This window comes from Protomyctophum parallelum (genome assembly GCF_964188405.1).
Source record: "Protomyctophum parallelum genome assembly, chromosome: 3".
NCBI lineage: Eukaryota > Metazoa > Chordata > Actinopteri > Myctophiformes > Myctophidae > Protomyctophum > Protomyctophum parallelum.
The window spans coordinates 40,931,183-40,947,786 of NC_139698.1; the positions used below are offsets into that span (position 1 = coordinate 40,931,183).

At 41.2% G+C, this 16,604-nt stretch overlaps 1 protein-coding gene across 2 annotated transcripts in view; it reads right to left on the reverse strand.

The window, feature by feature from the left end:
• The window catches only part of col6a4a (collagen, type VI, alpha 4a), a 61,356-nt gene that overhangs the window by 41,523 nt on the left and 3,229 nt on the right, over positions 1-16,604 (reverse strand). The window contains exons 3-7 of one of the 2 annotated variants that reach the window (XM_083761342.1): positions 7,317-7,423; positions 5,750-6,352; positions 4,051-4,638; positions 1,630-2,199; positions 119-739 (exon numbers count right to left, since the gene is read on the reverse strand). In XM_083761342.1, coding sequence (XP_083617468.1) covers positions 119-739; positions 1,630-2,199; positions 4,051-4,638; positions 5,750-6,352; positions 7,317-7,392 — 2,458 coding nt within the window. In that variant the 5' untranslated portion in view covers positions 7,393-7,423. The remainder of the gene's footprint in view (positions 1-118; positions 740-1,629; positions 2,200-4,050; positions 4,639-5,749; positions 6,353-7,316; positions 7,424-16,604) is intronic. The other variant, XM_083761343.1, reaches the window with a different exon arrangement.

The following is a 16,604-nucleotide window of genomic DNA, read 5'->3' on the forward strand; positions in this document are numbered from 1 at the left end:
ATGATCATTCTGTGGGGTCACGGCCTGAAAAGGTTGAGAACCACTGCTTTAATACACAAGACATGCTGACTTTTGTTGAAATCTGAACATTTAAACACATAAAACAGCTGTCTCAAACCTTCTTTGATGGCCTTTTTTCGTGTATTGATCGTGATGGCGTTGTCAAAGATGTCATTGCACAGGATCTTTTGCATACTCTGCACCATGGGCTTCAGTTTGGTAAAACTGTCCACTATAAACACATACCTCCTTGGAGGATAAGTGGCCATCTCCACTAGTTCATTCATATTAGCATTTTGGATCCCCAGACAGTACACGGTGACACCAGATCTACGGAGATCTTTTGCCGCTGTTGTCACATTGTCTTGGGATTCACCGTCTGTGATAATTACAGCCACCTGCTGAACACCCAGGCTTTTCCTGCTGCCTCGCGTTGTGACGAAGACGTTTTCCTTAGCAAACTTCAGGGCAGCACCGGTACGGGTACCGCCTCCACGGTAAGGTAGGATCTTGATGAAGTCAAGAATCTCACTCTTGTCATCAAAAGAGTCAAGGTAGACTTGTCCCGTGGGCTTGTCACTGTACGAGACGATGCCAACTCGCACCCTTTTCCTGCCAACATCTAGGCCATTCACAATGTTGTGCAGAAACGTGCGTATCAGCTGGAAGTTGGCAGTTCCAATGCTGCCTGACTCATCAACGATGAACACCACATCTGCCAGTTTGGCTTTGTTGCAATCTGGTAGAAAAAAAAAGAAAAATTATATAATTTTTTTTAGGGTAATTCTATTCATATTGCTTTGCGCCAGACCTCTAAACTCAAAGTAATTCATGCAATATTTTCTGCCTTAAGGAGGCGGTAGGAAGGATGTGTAATCATTTAATTAGGGTGAAATGTGTAACACAGGTTGTTTTTGTTTATAGTTTATGGAGAGTAAATGAATAATGAATTCTCCTAACTAGGGTATGATGGGGGAAATATTTATAGATTAAGCATATTTTTTTGTAATCACATACTTTACAATTCATATACTATAGTTATAAAATGTTACATTACAGTATGTATGAGGGTGTTGCAATGGCATGTACAGTACTAGTGTGATAGTTGTATGCATGGCTTGTAGGTATACATGGTGGGTGCACCTAATGAAGTGTCTCTACACTCTCATACCTATATATCCTATATCTGTCGCAGCCTGGAAATAGCAGATCTAAAAGCTCACAGCCCATTGCACTAGAAAGTATTGTGAGCTTGTAGATCTGTGATGTCCGGTGCACGACACTGGCGGACCAAGTATAAATCAGGCGTAAGATGGCACTGGCAGGACTTGGTGTGTGGGGGTGCCTGGTGACATGCATCCACTGGGTGTACAGTATGTATGTTATGTATACATTTATATTTTGTACTGTTAGAGAGGGATATACGGTATTTATATATTCTGCTGTGCTGTTTTATATTGAGACGTGTTGTTTTTATTGTAACTAACATTGTTTTTAATGTAGCCTAAGTGATGGTACAGGGTATCTTAGTCATCTAGCTGTGACATGTCTTCTTGGAAATAGGAAACAAGCTATCTTTCTGTACTTTTTTATGTCAAATAAATGATATCAAAGGATAAGGATTCTCACCTTCAGTTATACTGGCTGCCTCGTCCTCAGTCTCAAAGAGGGTCTTCAGTTGAGGTGCAATGTTGGTTGCCTGGTATACATATGGAGATGTAGCCACTGCCTTCATCTCTCTCACTGGTGCAGAGCCTAATGCTATCCCCACCACTTTCACCCCTTGGGACTTTACTAAGCGGGAAGCCTTGATGACAGGATCACTTGAATTGCCTCCTGACACAACAACCAGGAACTGGCCGAAGCCTTGGTCTTGTCGTCCACCAGCTGCACTGGTGAAGAAATTGGTGCTGGCAGTCTCTAGTGCAAGACCCATGTTACGAGGTTCGTTGGGTTTCACGCGACGCAGACGGAAGCGCCGCACTGCAGCCGTGGTCTCCGCTTTGGTTGCATAAGCCTTGAGAAGGAAATCAACACTGGTATCTTCGCTAAACTGGGCCAAACCGATGCGGTGGGCAGAAGCTCCTATGTTGAGTTGGGCAGTCAATCGGCTCAGTAGGTTCCGGGTCTGCTGAAAGTCTCCAGGTGACAAAGTGCTGTCGACTAGGAAGAATATATCTGCAAACCTTTGGACCAAAGCTGTAAAAGTGTAAAAGAAATAATGAAATTAAAGAGATAGAAAATGTATAAACATACAGTACCTACTACTAGTAAAGAGAATGTCTTCAACTAAGCAAAAGTATAAGCTTCAACTGAGCAAATTAAAAGCAACTGCAAATACGAATACTGGACAATAATTTGTCACATATCGATACTATAGCCTTACTTACTGGCATTTGATCAACACTTGGCAGATACTCCTGGCAGGCCATACGCAGCCATATAGTGAAGCGTATAGTTACTATGTTTGTGCCTGGATAAAGTCCAGTGCCTCCTCAACCAACTGCCGTGTTTGATATGGTGATAATAATGATACCTCAGATTGAATTACTCAAAGTTGCTTTACATGGGGAATAAAGATAAAACAAGCTTTATTAAATTGACATTAACACACCGTTTTTGTTTTAACACAAAATGGCAAATTATTGATCTATTCCTTTATAGTTTGCAGTTAATTACTGTAATTATTCTCTGAGTGTATTGGTTTTCATTTTCCCTTCCTATAACACATGCAAAAAGTTCCCCCCCATTATAATGGATGGGGCAGATCCCTCCATCTGTGGGAGCTGCAGCACCACCTACATTAGTGTCACAAACATAGCTGCAGGGTGTAGCCATTGTGCATGTTGGCACAGTGAAAAGGCCCAGCTACATTTAATTTAATTACCTAATTGTTCCATTAAACCTGTGTTTTTATCCTACTATAAAATGGCTGCCACAAACAAACAAGGTTTGTTATATGGTGTTGCAGAAATCTTTGCAACCTGCCAAAAAAGCATTTCTCCCCATTTGAGTTCCCACACAAAATCTGCTAACCAAATATTTCAAAACACATTATGGTATTTCTTATTTCTAAATAATGTCTGCATTTTAAAGATGCTGATGCTGCATTTCATGGCTGCGTGAACTCAATAGTACAGTATTTGGAACGAGAAGAACTGCATTAATCATGATTCATGATGCTTAGAACTTGTTGAATTTTTGTAATATTATAAGTCATGGGTTAGGGGTGTGGCTAAAGCATGTTCTAATAAGTTTTGAAATAGTTCAAATCAGACTTATTAGGTTTAGGCTAATTTAGTTCCATAGAGTATTGTTTCTTTTTTTTCTATTTCATTGTTTTGTCTACAGAGAACATTGGACAAACAGTAACAAGGTTGTTAACGACTTCAAAATCCTAGTAGGTAGAATTTAGGGTCAAATATGGTCAAGTGAAGTCAGATGCCTATATCTACCTTGTGCCTAAGCACAACTCAATACAAAGACTGTTAACTGTGAGTGGACGACCCAATAAAGCATTACACTTGTTTCCAAGAGGGTCCACCTTGTTCAATTCATCAAAACATTTAGAGACGTACAAATATACACTTCTATAAAGGCAAAGAACAGAACGGGAATTCATCATAAAGGAGGTAAAAAGGTACAATAAACATATACAGTGAGGAGAAAAAGGGGTGGGTGGGGGGGGGGGGATTCAGATTTCATGGGGGCCAGTTTCGAATTGCAGCCGTCCGTAGGTGCCCTTTGAGAGCGGATTTGAAGTTGTCAAGGGATTTGCATGTCTTAATGACTGTTGGTAGGGCGTTCCACATTGTGGTGGCATAGGAGCGAAAATAATTTAGTCCCTTGTTTGTGCCGAATCTGGGTTGCACATGGTTTGTTGCACTCCATCTGGTGTTGTGGGTGTGGACTTCGTTAACATTAAGGAAGTATTTGAACAGGTACATGGGCAAAATGTGTCTAATTAATATGCAGATCATATATGCAGATATACATATTTATGAAATAGCACCCATGGTAGACAAACAAGCAATATAGTGATTAACTTACCAAGCCTTTTATCCTCCATAGAAGTGCACACAGTCTGCAGCAGACCTTCAGTCAGTCTCTGCAGATCCTGGAAGTTATCAATTTTGAAAATAAAACGTTCATGGGGCCGGTTGGCGATGGACTTGAGTTCATTCTCGTCAAAGGCCCCCACTCCTATGGCAAACAATATGACCCCCGCCTTCCTCAGGAGCTGGGCCGGAACGGCAACATCGTCTGCCGACTCCCCGTCTGTGATCACCACAGCAATCTGAGGTACCCTCTCATCAGCACGGCTTCCTGCCTCCTTCGTGAAGTATTGAGTCTGGAGGAATGTGATGCCCTTGCCCGTGGAAGTGGCTCCTGTTTTATAGGGGAGCTTGTCCACTTGCTCGAGTAGAGATCTCTTGTCTGTGTGATCTTTCAGTAGGAACTCCTGCCGCGGCTCATCACTGTATTGTGCCAGACCAACGCGTACTTTGTCTGGACCAATATCCAGGCCTTCAATGATGGAGTGGAGAAACTTCCGGATCTCCTGGAAGTTGTCGATGCCGATGCTCGAAGAGCCATCCACTAAGAAGACGATGTCAGCCTTGGTGGCTGTGGTACATTCTGCAGAGCAGGGACAACATAGTCAGTATTTGGCATCACAGACTTGATCTAGATCTACTTTCTTGAATGGTCACTTGAATGTTGAGCAGACCATGTTTAATCTTTGCAAAGTGAATGTGATGTTGAATTTACTGAGAAAGCCGATGTGTTACCATCACAAAGGCATTTCATCATGATGAACACTATTTGTGTTTGTCTTGTGCACTGGCCACATTGTCTATAAAATAGACAATAATAATAATAATAATATGTTGCTTTATACTGTGTATAGCCACAACTACAGTAGTACACACAGAGCGGTTTCCAGCTTGAAAGTTATAACAACAAGGTGTTCCAAGTCTAAAGCCCTAACCACACCAAAGGGTCAAGACGGTTTTAGCATTGTCTTGTTGCACGTTGACCCACGTTGACCCTAGTGAATGGACACATGGAATGCAATGGCCCAAACCACACCAAAGGGTCAAGACGGTTTTAGCGCTAAGTCCTTGCAACCGTTTGGACCCAAGGAGTTGCATGGTGACCCTTGTAATTGTAAATTGTTAGGGCTTAAATAGGCTAAACAAAGACTTTATATAGCAAGTCTTGTGCCTTTCTTGAAACTTTCCTGTTTACACACATATTTTGGGTGTAAAGGAATTTTTCAAATGTTCCACTAATAAGGCATTCTAATGACATACAGCAAGCTTTTGTTCCATGCATCTGAGCAGACTTGAGAAAGAGCGGCCCTCCGCAAAATTCAGACAAAAAGGAATTACTGAATCAAACTATACTAACGTGGGAAGTTTGGAAATTTCCTTTACACCCAAAATATGGGTGTAACAGCTTAGAATCTGGCCCATTGTCACAGTACAGTAGCTCACTGAATCACAGTAAACTGTATGCTAGCAATACATGCTCATACATTAGTTAGGTAGGTTGGGGTTTCTAATTTAATTATTTAACTCTTTCCCTTGTGAATTCAAAACTACAGGAATAATCTATTAACCATTTAAGTTTCTGTTAAAATAATTCTCAATTTCTAAAAGGCGAGACCTCATCCCATCTCTTAATTACTATTTAGGTCCTCGTATTTCACTGAATTATCCTGAGCAGTACACTAGCTACACGTTACCTTTCACCCTGAGAGTGAGTTGACGTTTGGCTTCCTCCACAGTTGTACACAGTGTTTGGACAATACTTTGGGAAATCCCCTGCAGTGCTGCGAAGTTGGACACACTGTAGACATGCTGGTCATGGGGTTCATTTGCTATCTCCCTCAGCTGGTCTTCATCTGCATCTTTGATGCCAATGGCATACAAGACGATTCCCTTCTTCCTCAGCTCCTGAGCGTGTGGCTCCACATTGTCCTGTGATTGGCCGTCAGTGATCACCACGGCAATCTGTGGCACGTTGGCTCTGCTCCCGGATCGGTCTGCAAACTGATCAGTGAGCATGAAATCTAATCCCAGGCCAGTAAGGGTTCCACCTCCCTTGTAAGGCAGGCTGCTGATATTCTTAAGGATATCGTCTTTATTGTCAAAGGCGTTGAGGTGGAACTCAGTTCGCGGTGTGGTGCTGTACTGGACCAAGCCAATGCGGACCTGGTCAGGCCCCACGTCAAAGCTGTTGACCAGAGTGTACAGGAACTGGCGGATCTGTTCAAAGTTCTCGGTGCCGATACTCCATGACCCGTCCACCAGGAAAACGATGTCAGCTACAGCCTCTTGTGTGCAGACTGGGGGAAGGGGGAGAGCAGCCGATTGCCGGTTCATGGATGGTTTTCGGACAAGAAAATTAAGATAGGGGAAAAACGCTTGTGTGGCCAGGATCATCCCTGGAAGAATTGCCGCCAGTGAAAAAGCGTGTGCAAGATTGAAAAAGGAAGGTGGTGGAGAATGGAGAGCATTCGATCTCCAGGTCATGAACAGTTTCCGAGCTGTAGCAGGGAGCTGCTGGTAAAAGCATTACCTGCAGTGTCATAGAAGTGTACCCCAGGTGCAAAGCGTGAGCATGATCTACATAGAAGTGGTGGGTTGCCATAGGACTGGCTGCATGTCCACAAATAGATAGTGCTGCATATAGTGGTACCGTATACAGGTTGTTGTCCTAACCCTAAACACTAAACTATGTAACTTACATACTTTAAATGCCCAGCAGTCTGTAATATCCTCCATTGTGTGTTATTGTGAATCTCTTAATGCTTTGCTTGTGTGCCCCATAGTGAACAAAAATAAATACAAACACGTGCAATGTTAGTAAAAGTGCTCTATAGGTGGTAGGTAATAAATATGAGAAACTCACCAATTATTTTGTTGTATTGTGTGTGTGTGTGTGTGTGTGTGTGTGTGTGTGTGTGTGTGTGTGTGTGTGTGTGTGTGTGTGTGTGTGTGTGTGTGTGTGTGTGTGTGTGTGTGTGTGTGTGTGTGTGTGTGTGTGTGTGTGTGTGTGTGTGTGTGTGTGCGCGTGCGTGCGTGTGTGCGTGTGGGTGTGCGTGTAATTTTTTTTAATATATTGTATGTCCATGCGTGTGTGCATGCGTATGTGTGTGTGCGAGTGTGTTAATGTGCCCTTGGATGATGTTTTGTGTAAGTAGTTTCACAGATGTAATGTTGACATGAAACATTCGTTGACATGAAACATTCGAAACATTATATTGTGGTATGCAGGAAGTTAAGTCATATATGGGTAATCATACACACCTGTTTTCTGAGCACCGTTGCCATAGAAACATGCGGCTACAATGAGACTAAAGAGAAGGCCCCATCTCCCCTCCATGCTGGAATGGTTCTCAAGTTTCTCTCTTTACCTACAATGAAGAAACACTGTATTATGAACGATTACATCAAAAATAGGCAGTTATTACAAATAATGGCATACTATATCATTTATGTTTATTCATACTATACAGTGCTACATGTATTGCATACTGTACTCTGAATATTTGTAATTGTATTGGCCAGTGGGACTCCCCAACATTGGCTGTACTTTATATGAAGCCATTCTCATGTGTGTTCATTACAGTATGTTATAGCCCATCACAATAGAGCGTCATAGTCCCGCCCCTTTCATGGCCCAGGAAATGATTCCTTGTAGATTAGCTATTTTGAGCAAAGAGCCTTTGGTGTGTAAACAGAGGGGAAAAAGAGCAGACCAAGGACAGAGTTAAAGACTCTGACACAAGAGCTGATACAAAATACAAATTTTATAGAATATCTAAAAATGTCATATTGCATTCCATTCTCCCTGATAAGCATACAAATTCCAGTACATCTATTGTTCTCTAGCTCTGCTTTAGGCTACTAACAGTGAGATCTCTTCAAAATGATTATGTTTCTTTGAAGAAACTTAGAAACAGTCACATTGGATATGCGATCTTCTAAATCTACAGCACTTATCCCTGGTTTGGTAAGTACAGCATTAGAAGTTGGCAGTCACATTTAGTTTGATTGCCATGTGGGCTGTAAAGGGCGGTTATTTGGCGCATGTAAGTACAATTAAGGAAGTTGTGTTCGTTTCCCTCAGGGAATGAGGTTTACCATGAATTTGACACATCAAAATGATATAGGACCATGGGGAACCCAAGGCATGATGCAAAATCATTCAATGACATGACTCTCCAATCTGGTCTATATTAGGGATATAAATCAATAAACAAAAACAATGCAAGGGGATGTTTTCAGGGCATGATTGCTAAAATGTGTGCTTGAAGTTGACACTGTCTGTCTGTGAGCGTGTCTGCATCAGTGGTGGAAGAACTACTCACATTTGTTACTTAAGTAAAAGTTTGTTACTTACAGTAAGTAAAAGTTTATTAAATCAATGTAGAAATACTCAAGTACAAGTCTGTTATTCAAAATGTGCTTGAGTAAAAGTACAAAAGTATTGTCATGAAAATATATTTGAAGTAGTAAAAGTACTCATTACCCAAAATATCTGGGCTTGTAGATCAGCTATTTTCAAATAGCCAAAGTAAAATATAGGGCTGAAGTGGTTAATGCATGTTTTATAATAATAATCAAAACTAGTAAGTTTTGAAATATTTCTAGTGAACTAAAAGTAGAATATGTAAAAGTATTGAAAATCGGAAATACACCTGGCATGTGAGTAAGGGTTTTTCTAAAATAAGAATTAATTTCCTTCCTTTGGTCATCTTTAACACTTGTCTTAAGCTTTTTGAAGTAAGCCTCCCTCCTGGTGAATTGAACATGCCAGGAAAGATGAAGGGACGTACATTACAATGCACTGAATGCAGAAAGAGAGACTCGACAGTAGGTCAGGATTCTGGGGTTTCAGAGGGATTTAAAGCAATGTTTGGAGTTGTACTAGAAACATGCTTTTAACAGTTGTCGATTTCTAACTGAGTGATTTGTTTTACTGCAAGATACTAATAGATATATTTTCTTATAAACAAAATAAGTACATCAAGAGCGGACCTGAGACAGCTGTAAACGACTGTGGTAATAGGGTATGCTATTAGCTTGCCATAACTAAATGGGAACCACTAAGCTTGAGTAAACATTTGTAACCGCAATGCAACAGACAACCTGAATTAACAGCTGTGAGCTGATCTACTAGCCTCGCAACGCCATCCCACAAATAGTGCTTGATCCATCTTATTAAAGGGACACTTCACCCTTTTTGCCAAAAAATGTATGTTAATGACGTTTAGAAGCTTTAGAACACTTTCCTGGAGATCTTTATGTGTGTAATATGTGGTTTTAGATATTTTAGATTGTAGCAGTGAGCCTGTTGTCTCTGATGTCATGGACACTGGGCTCACTTCCTTCCTGGACTACATGTTGTCTCAGTAAGACAGCTCTCCCCCTATCCACAAGGAGGAGCAGTGCACCAAAGAATTATGGGAATTGTAGTCCAGGAAGGTAGTGAGACCAGTGTCCATGACATCAGAGACAACAGGCTCACTGCAACAATCTAAAATAACTAAAACCACATATTACACACATAAATACCCCCAGGAAAGTGATCTAAAGCTTCTAAACGTCATTAACATATATTTTTTTGCAAAAAGGGTGAAGTGTCCCTTTAAGAGCAGTGTGTACTGCGTAACCCCAGGGGGCACACAGGCAGGTTCAGTGTCTCGTTTAGGGACACCTCAACATGAAGCCTGCAGGAGCTGGGTTTGAACCAAGGTATATGAAACGTCATTTTCGCTATCATGCAATTCCAGAATGCAGATTCGTCGCACCATGGGAGCCTAACTGCACCCGGAAGTTCGGCAGAATGCACTGGAGTCAATGAGAGCTCAGTGACCAGCTCATGAACAAACACTATTTCTGAATGACTGAGATATTTTGTAAAGTAATCGCTGCTGGCAAATAACAGAAGACATATAACACATTATGTCTGCTGTGTTGCTTTTCAATGTGTACACTGTGTAATTTCATAGAGGTATCTAAAGAGCAAAAAGTACGTTTCTGAACATGCCAAATATCACGAGACTGTCCACCGTTTCCTGTCTGGCAGCCAAATCTCGCGATACCCCTGGAACAGAAACGATACCTGCTGCTGTTTAAATCCTCAAATAAAATGATGTACTGTGCACTCTGTGCACATCGAAAAGCAAGTGATTAGAAAACAACCTGTGATATGTCTAAACCCAGTGCAACACAGTAACACAGTGCAAACCAGATGGAATACTATGACTATGTGTCCAAGGGAAACACTTTCTTTACACTCCCTAAATGATCTGTGTCCAATAGCGTGGTGGAGAGTTCAAAGTGTGTTTATTTATTTAAAAAAGAAATGTCTTCTGTTAATACTCGGTTTTAAACATTTTTAACTGTTTGCTTTGTTTTATCAGACCCCTAGTCTTGATTTCTGGAGCTTTCTTTACTTTTTCAATTGCAATGTTTGGAATTCCAGAACCCAGCATACAGTTCTCAGTCCCACGGTATGGGAAAATGGATGAGAGCAGCATACTGAACTTCTGTGAAAGTAAAACCAGGCCTCAAAAGCAGAGACGATAACCAGTCAGTGCTTGTGAGTCCATGTGAGCGTGCACTATTTTTCAGTGAGCACATTAAGAAAGTTGCCCGTTTCCATCTGTGCGTGTGCCCGGTTATGTCTGCATATATAGTAAATGTGTGTGCACTGTGCACTGCCATTAACTTGCCAGCAATGCCTGTGTTTAGTCACACGCCAAATGGTTGAGGCCCCCAGAGTAAGGGAAATAGGGGTTCACTCTAATTTGAAGCATGTGGACATAATCAAACGAGAACACTTCAGTGACAGTTGATTGGAGTGAGGGGCTCGGCATCATTCAGCCATTGAAATGTTATTTACATTGACCTCTCAAACATTATTTGTTTAAAGAATGTACAAGCAGTTCTTTCAAGCTCAGTGCTATAGATGAAGTGTTTGATGTTAAATAGCGGGCCCCATTGCTGGGAATTTGGGCTGAACAACAATTCTTGTTGTTCAGCCCAAAATTGGAGAAGAGAGTTAGCTGGAGTTTTGAAGTGTGTTTCTCCAAAATTAATCACATTGATTGTATTTGCAGTGGAGCTGTTATAGTTGTATAGTAATTTAAGTACTCATGTAATGTTAAAAGCAGGGTTCAAATGTGATGGCCAGCTTGAACAAGTTCTGTCCAGGTAGTGAGCCATTCTGGCCCTGCTGTGTTTCAGCCAGATTTGGAAAGGCAAAGATTGTGAACCAGACAAGCCACACATCATTAAACACTAGAGGAGAGTACAGTAATGGCATATTATGGCAGTGTTGACATTTTCAAGGTTGATACACACCTGAAAGACTAGCTCTCTTTCAAGGCTTCGTAAGATCTGAGACTGACAACAACCTCTCCGACCCAGTCCTTACTTTATTGATATTTTTTTTCTGTCACTGTGGATGCAGCAGGAATGCAGCCTAGGTACAGATGAGTACTGTCTGTATCACCAAAGGCTAGCTAAGCTTTATACAAATTATCAGCATGGTTGGAATCTGTCTTTCAAAGATTAGAAGTTACTCACAGTATAACAAACAGGCAATTCTACAAAAAGTCACAACAGCTGTGCTGCAAGCAGTGTTAAAAAAGGTCATGTAAAAACTATGAAAACAATTACTATGAAAAAAGAAAACAACTATACTATTAAACAATACAGCTGCATATATAGTTTTTAGATTTCTACACATTGTAGTTGCCACACAGTCACATAGACCCACCAAGAGGAATGTTCTAGCTTCAGGCAATCAGCTTAATCAACAAAGCAATTAAAGATGACTGCCCAAGTAATTAGGGTTTCCACATCTTGAGAGCACATGTTTGCAAGATAGGCCCTCCGTTACTTATGGATCGCCATATTTCCCATTATCTCTTGTGTTAATCATGTATATCTGATCAATTAATTGCATTTGTTACAAAGGGAAATCCCAAGTGGAAATCCCAATGTGAGCAAAACCTGTACAATCAATTAACTGGTTTGGACAAAGCCAAAGAAGTGCTGTAGTGTCTGCTGTTAAAATGATACTGCATCTGGAATGGTATAAGCAGCATACTCAAGCCGCTAGGTCATAGTCAACAGCCATGTTAAACAATTTCTGACCACTTGCATAATGCAAGGTGCAAAGAGACAGAATCCCCCGCCCCCCCCCACACACAAGCCCTTATTGGCCCCCACATAAGCTCTTATTGGCCCCCACATAAACTCTTATTATTGGCCCCCCACATAAGCCCTTATTGGCCCCCCACATAATCTCTTGATTATCCCCCCGCCCGCCCCGCCCGTCTGGACGTGCCTGGGCTACAATAATCCAATGCAATGCCATCCATTCCTATAAAACACAGACATATGTGTAGGATTTACAGCACATCTGGCCTTTGAAGAACAAGGGGGACACCATTGAACTTTTCTCCTCTCCCCAAGCTGTGTGGTGTAACCCACCCTGTCAAACACAAGGACACCAGGACCCCCAATCTGTTGTCTCCCAGCTGCTCTGGATGTGGCCCCTGACGCTTTACTTCACTAAACACAATCCCTACGTATGTTTTTTAACCCCTCACTTGTGATTTACAGTTGTTGATAGCTTTGTTTGAAAAGCAGATGTGTGTGCTCTGGCTAATGTAAACTAAGGGATTTGTTACTTCAATGTATAGACCCCATGAACCCTATTCTGAGGTAAACATTTGGCACAAATAACAGACTTACAAGCTCACCAGCTTAGAAAGGGATTGTCGTTGAGGAGATCTGGAAGCAGGAAAAAGGGAGTGGACCTACTGTAGTACACAGTTGGTCAACTAAGTATATGGTTGCTGTGTTTTATGCATGTGTTCTGCAACGTCGTACAACAATGTCACGGAAAAGTAACCAACAAGCTCACAACGCATCGCATTGCTAAGCGTTGTGAGCTAATAGATCAGCTGTTTTGCTATTGTTTTAAATATAGCAGCTACCCTGATGAAGACAGCTTATTGAAATGTAGGTAATTAAAATCGATTCAGTGTGCAGTATTCTTTCCTATTTTAATCATGCTGCCAGTACCAGCACCTCATAAAAACTGTTGTGTGAGTTTTATCTACTCTCTCCTACTCCAATTCATGACATAGCCTGCATGGCTATGTCTGATAAACTGCAGTAAAATGATGTGGAAAATGGCAATGTTTCAAGACTTGTAATACTGAATGTGTAAAGCAACCTGTTATCTGCATGATGTCACACAGAGTATCACATGAGTAATACAGAACATGTTAAAGGCTCCAGGAAAATGTCAGTGTGCCTAATGGAACAAACATTACAGTACACAATCTTACTAGCATATTCTTTCTGTGACTTTACCATTATGAGGTTTTTGGCCAAAGTGCTAGTAGAAGATTGCTTTTGTTTCATAGACTTCAAGGCAAGCACTTTGGGGTTTAGTCTAATCCAATCTGGGAACCCATCTGCAAGGGAAAAAAAAGGGGGAGGGTGTTTTCCTTTGTTCTCCTTCCAGTGGTTCTCCTATGTTTTCATTCCTAATACAAGTAAGACGCGCAAACGCGGGAAGCGAACGCAGCTCGTAAATGGAAATAACAACAATTAGAATAAAATTACATACTTTTTTAAGGTTTTCTTTTTAAAGTTCTCTTTTTGTGTTTTTAAAGTTTTTTTTTTAAGTTAAGTTTTTTCTTTTTCATTTTAAGTTAAGTTTTTTTTAAGTGTGTGTGTGTGTGTGTGTGTGTGTGTGTGTGTGTGTGTGTGTGAGTGCATGCGTGCGTGTGTGTGTTTTGTGTGATACAGCTGCGCCCTCTGGTGGCGGGCGGGTGGTGTCACAGCGGGACAGACACACACAGACACACAGACAGACAGACATGATCTGCAGGGTCTCATAGTTAGTGCTCAGTGCGTTCGCAAACAACTCTACTTTGTAATGGGAGTGTTGCCGACAGATTCACCTGCGGAGCACGGAATCTGTTTTGAGAGATTAAGTCAAATCTGATACCATTTTCCTGCACAGGAAACACACTAATGATTTATTTTGTCTTGTTAGCATTGCTCATGTTTAGGCTAATGTCATTGACAGACCAAACACAAGACAGTTTAAAAAAAAGTTAGTTTGATAAGACAACGCAAAATGCGCATTTGGTACATCTGACCAGTGACCATCCAGCTCTAATAAGCTCTTCAATCTCTCCTCAGTAGGGTAGGCCTACTATACACAAGTAATTTAACTCCCTATTGGATTTGCTCACTGCTGATTGGTATCTTCTGCCTTTAACCACATGAACTCTAGCGTATCTAATATCTTTGGCATGTAATAATAGGCAAACACATCATGCAAAAATGGGGGAACATCAGGCAACAATTTGGTGAAAATAGCACATCTACAAGCTTACAATCCGTTGCACTGTGACCTAGCATTCTAAATGACAGTGTCCCTATGAGGCCACTGTGAAGCAGCTAGCTGATTGGTTGAAGGGTATCACCAGGAAATTCCTCATTATGAATTTCCTCAAACGGATAAAAAATGCATGCACTTTAGGGCAACGTTTAGGGCAACACAAGTGGACCTATCTAGGAATAAAATGTACGGTTAAAAAAATGTAATAGTCTGTTACAAATGTTTTATTTAAAGGACCGTATTAATCAAAAGCAAGTATCTTGCACACCTGCAAAGGCGACAGGTGTGTAGGAGAAGACCAAATCAGAATCCTGCACAAAATGAATACAAATAAAAGTTTTAGTGGGAAACAATGTTTCGGTCTGTTGAAGTGTGCTTCTCCAAAATTAATCACATTTATGTAACCTAAAGATTAAAACTTGTATTTGCATTTGAAGCAGTGCGCAGGAGTTCTTTTCATTTTCAAAAGGACAGTATTATAAAAGCATAGAGAGCATTTATTTTCTATCCTTTACCGATATACTTTATTTAGATGTATAGGGAATTGAACCATGACAGGCAAGTCGATATTCAACTTTTAACCCTGGCATTATTAGATAATTGCACTACTATACGTACCAACTGACCAGTTTCTCTTTAAAATACTCCAGGGGTAATTTTAATGTCTATTCAGGCTTTTGTGTGCACTCCTGTCAGTTTTTAAGTTCAATATTTATATATTTGTCATTCATTTGATCAGACACATCCTCCTAGGGTGACCAGATGTCCCGATTTGTGCGTGATTGTCCCACATTTCAATGACTTTTCATGCGTCCCGCAAATTGAGACGTTGTCCTGCATTATGATAGACAGGCTCCAGTTTTCAAATGTGCGCTTTATCTGTGGGTCTGTGGAAGAGCAGCGGAGCTGCGGAGGCTGTCATGACAGGGCCAAGGGTCGGGCCGTGACTGTGTGTGTGTGTGTAGGTATATGTAGGATTGGCTGTCAAACAGCCGGGCAGAGAGGGGGAAATCAAATCAATGCGGTGCGGATAGTTTAGTGAACACCCACCAAAACAAAACAACGCACGAAACACAGTACAACGAGGAGAAAGGGGAAGAAAATGAAGTGCACAGGGAAACTATTTATCCGTGGGTGAAGAAGCCATGCAGTGCAAGGCATATTGAAAGAGTCTTCTGTGACATTTGTAATTAGAGTCGTTTCTCAGTGACACACAGAGGAGGTGAATAATGACGTGAAGCAACGTGTTGATCAAAAGGAGGCTTAACGTACATGGACATGTTGGTACTAAAACCAAAACAAGAAGAAAAAGGTTAATTGGAAAAACATGATCCCCTATAATCAGTCACCAGAAGTACCAAGGACATGTGTTTTCAAGTCCATTGTAGATTGAAGTTGAATGGGCTGATTGGGCTCATATACAGTGAATTACAGTCCAATGCTGCCAAGTCTCACCCTTTGAGAGTGAGAGTCACGCAATTTAACCTTTTACCACGCACCACGCGATTTGCATGAGATAATGCAGCGTAGTATGCAAGTAGGGTAACAACCAAATCATCAGCAGGGTCCCTAACTGTGACGTATGGAAATGATGAGCCAAGTAGATCAGTAACATTGGTTCGAGAGAAAGAGAGAGAGAGAGAGAGAGAGAGAGAGAGAGAGAGAGTGGGCATGGAATCATGGAATGGTTTTAACTAAGACATATTCCCCCATTTCCACTGAGATTATGGGGAGAATGAATGTGGCAACAGACCCATCTTGTCTCTTTCTGTCATAGTGACATTGTCCTGCATCAGATCATGTGTCCCTATCCAAATCAGGCTCTCCAGTTTTTGTTTTTTTGACAGACAGACAGAGAATTGTTCCACTGAGGTGGGTGATTAATTTGTGATGTAGTCTGTCTTATCACATCAGAATACGTTTTTAAAAGTCTGACTTTTATGTAAACCAATATGGATATTTAATAGGAGACATAGGCACACATAAGGAGAAGGTGCACCATATGACCAATAGGAGACTGACCAGGCCAATGTTTTCAGCCCCGGGTGGCGTGCATCAGGACACTAAAGTCTCACTCTTGCCTTTTCCTGAAACTTGGCAGCCCTGTATACACTGTAATGTCAACTAAAATGTAAATGTTTCCAGACTCCAGA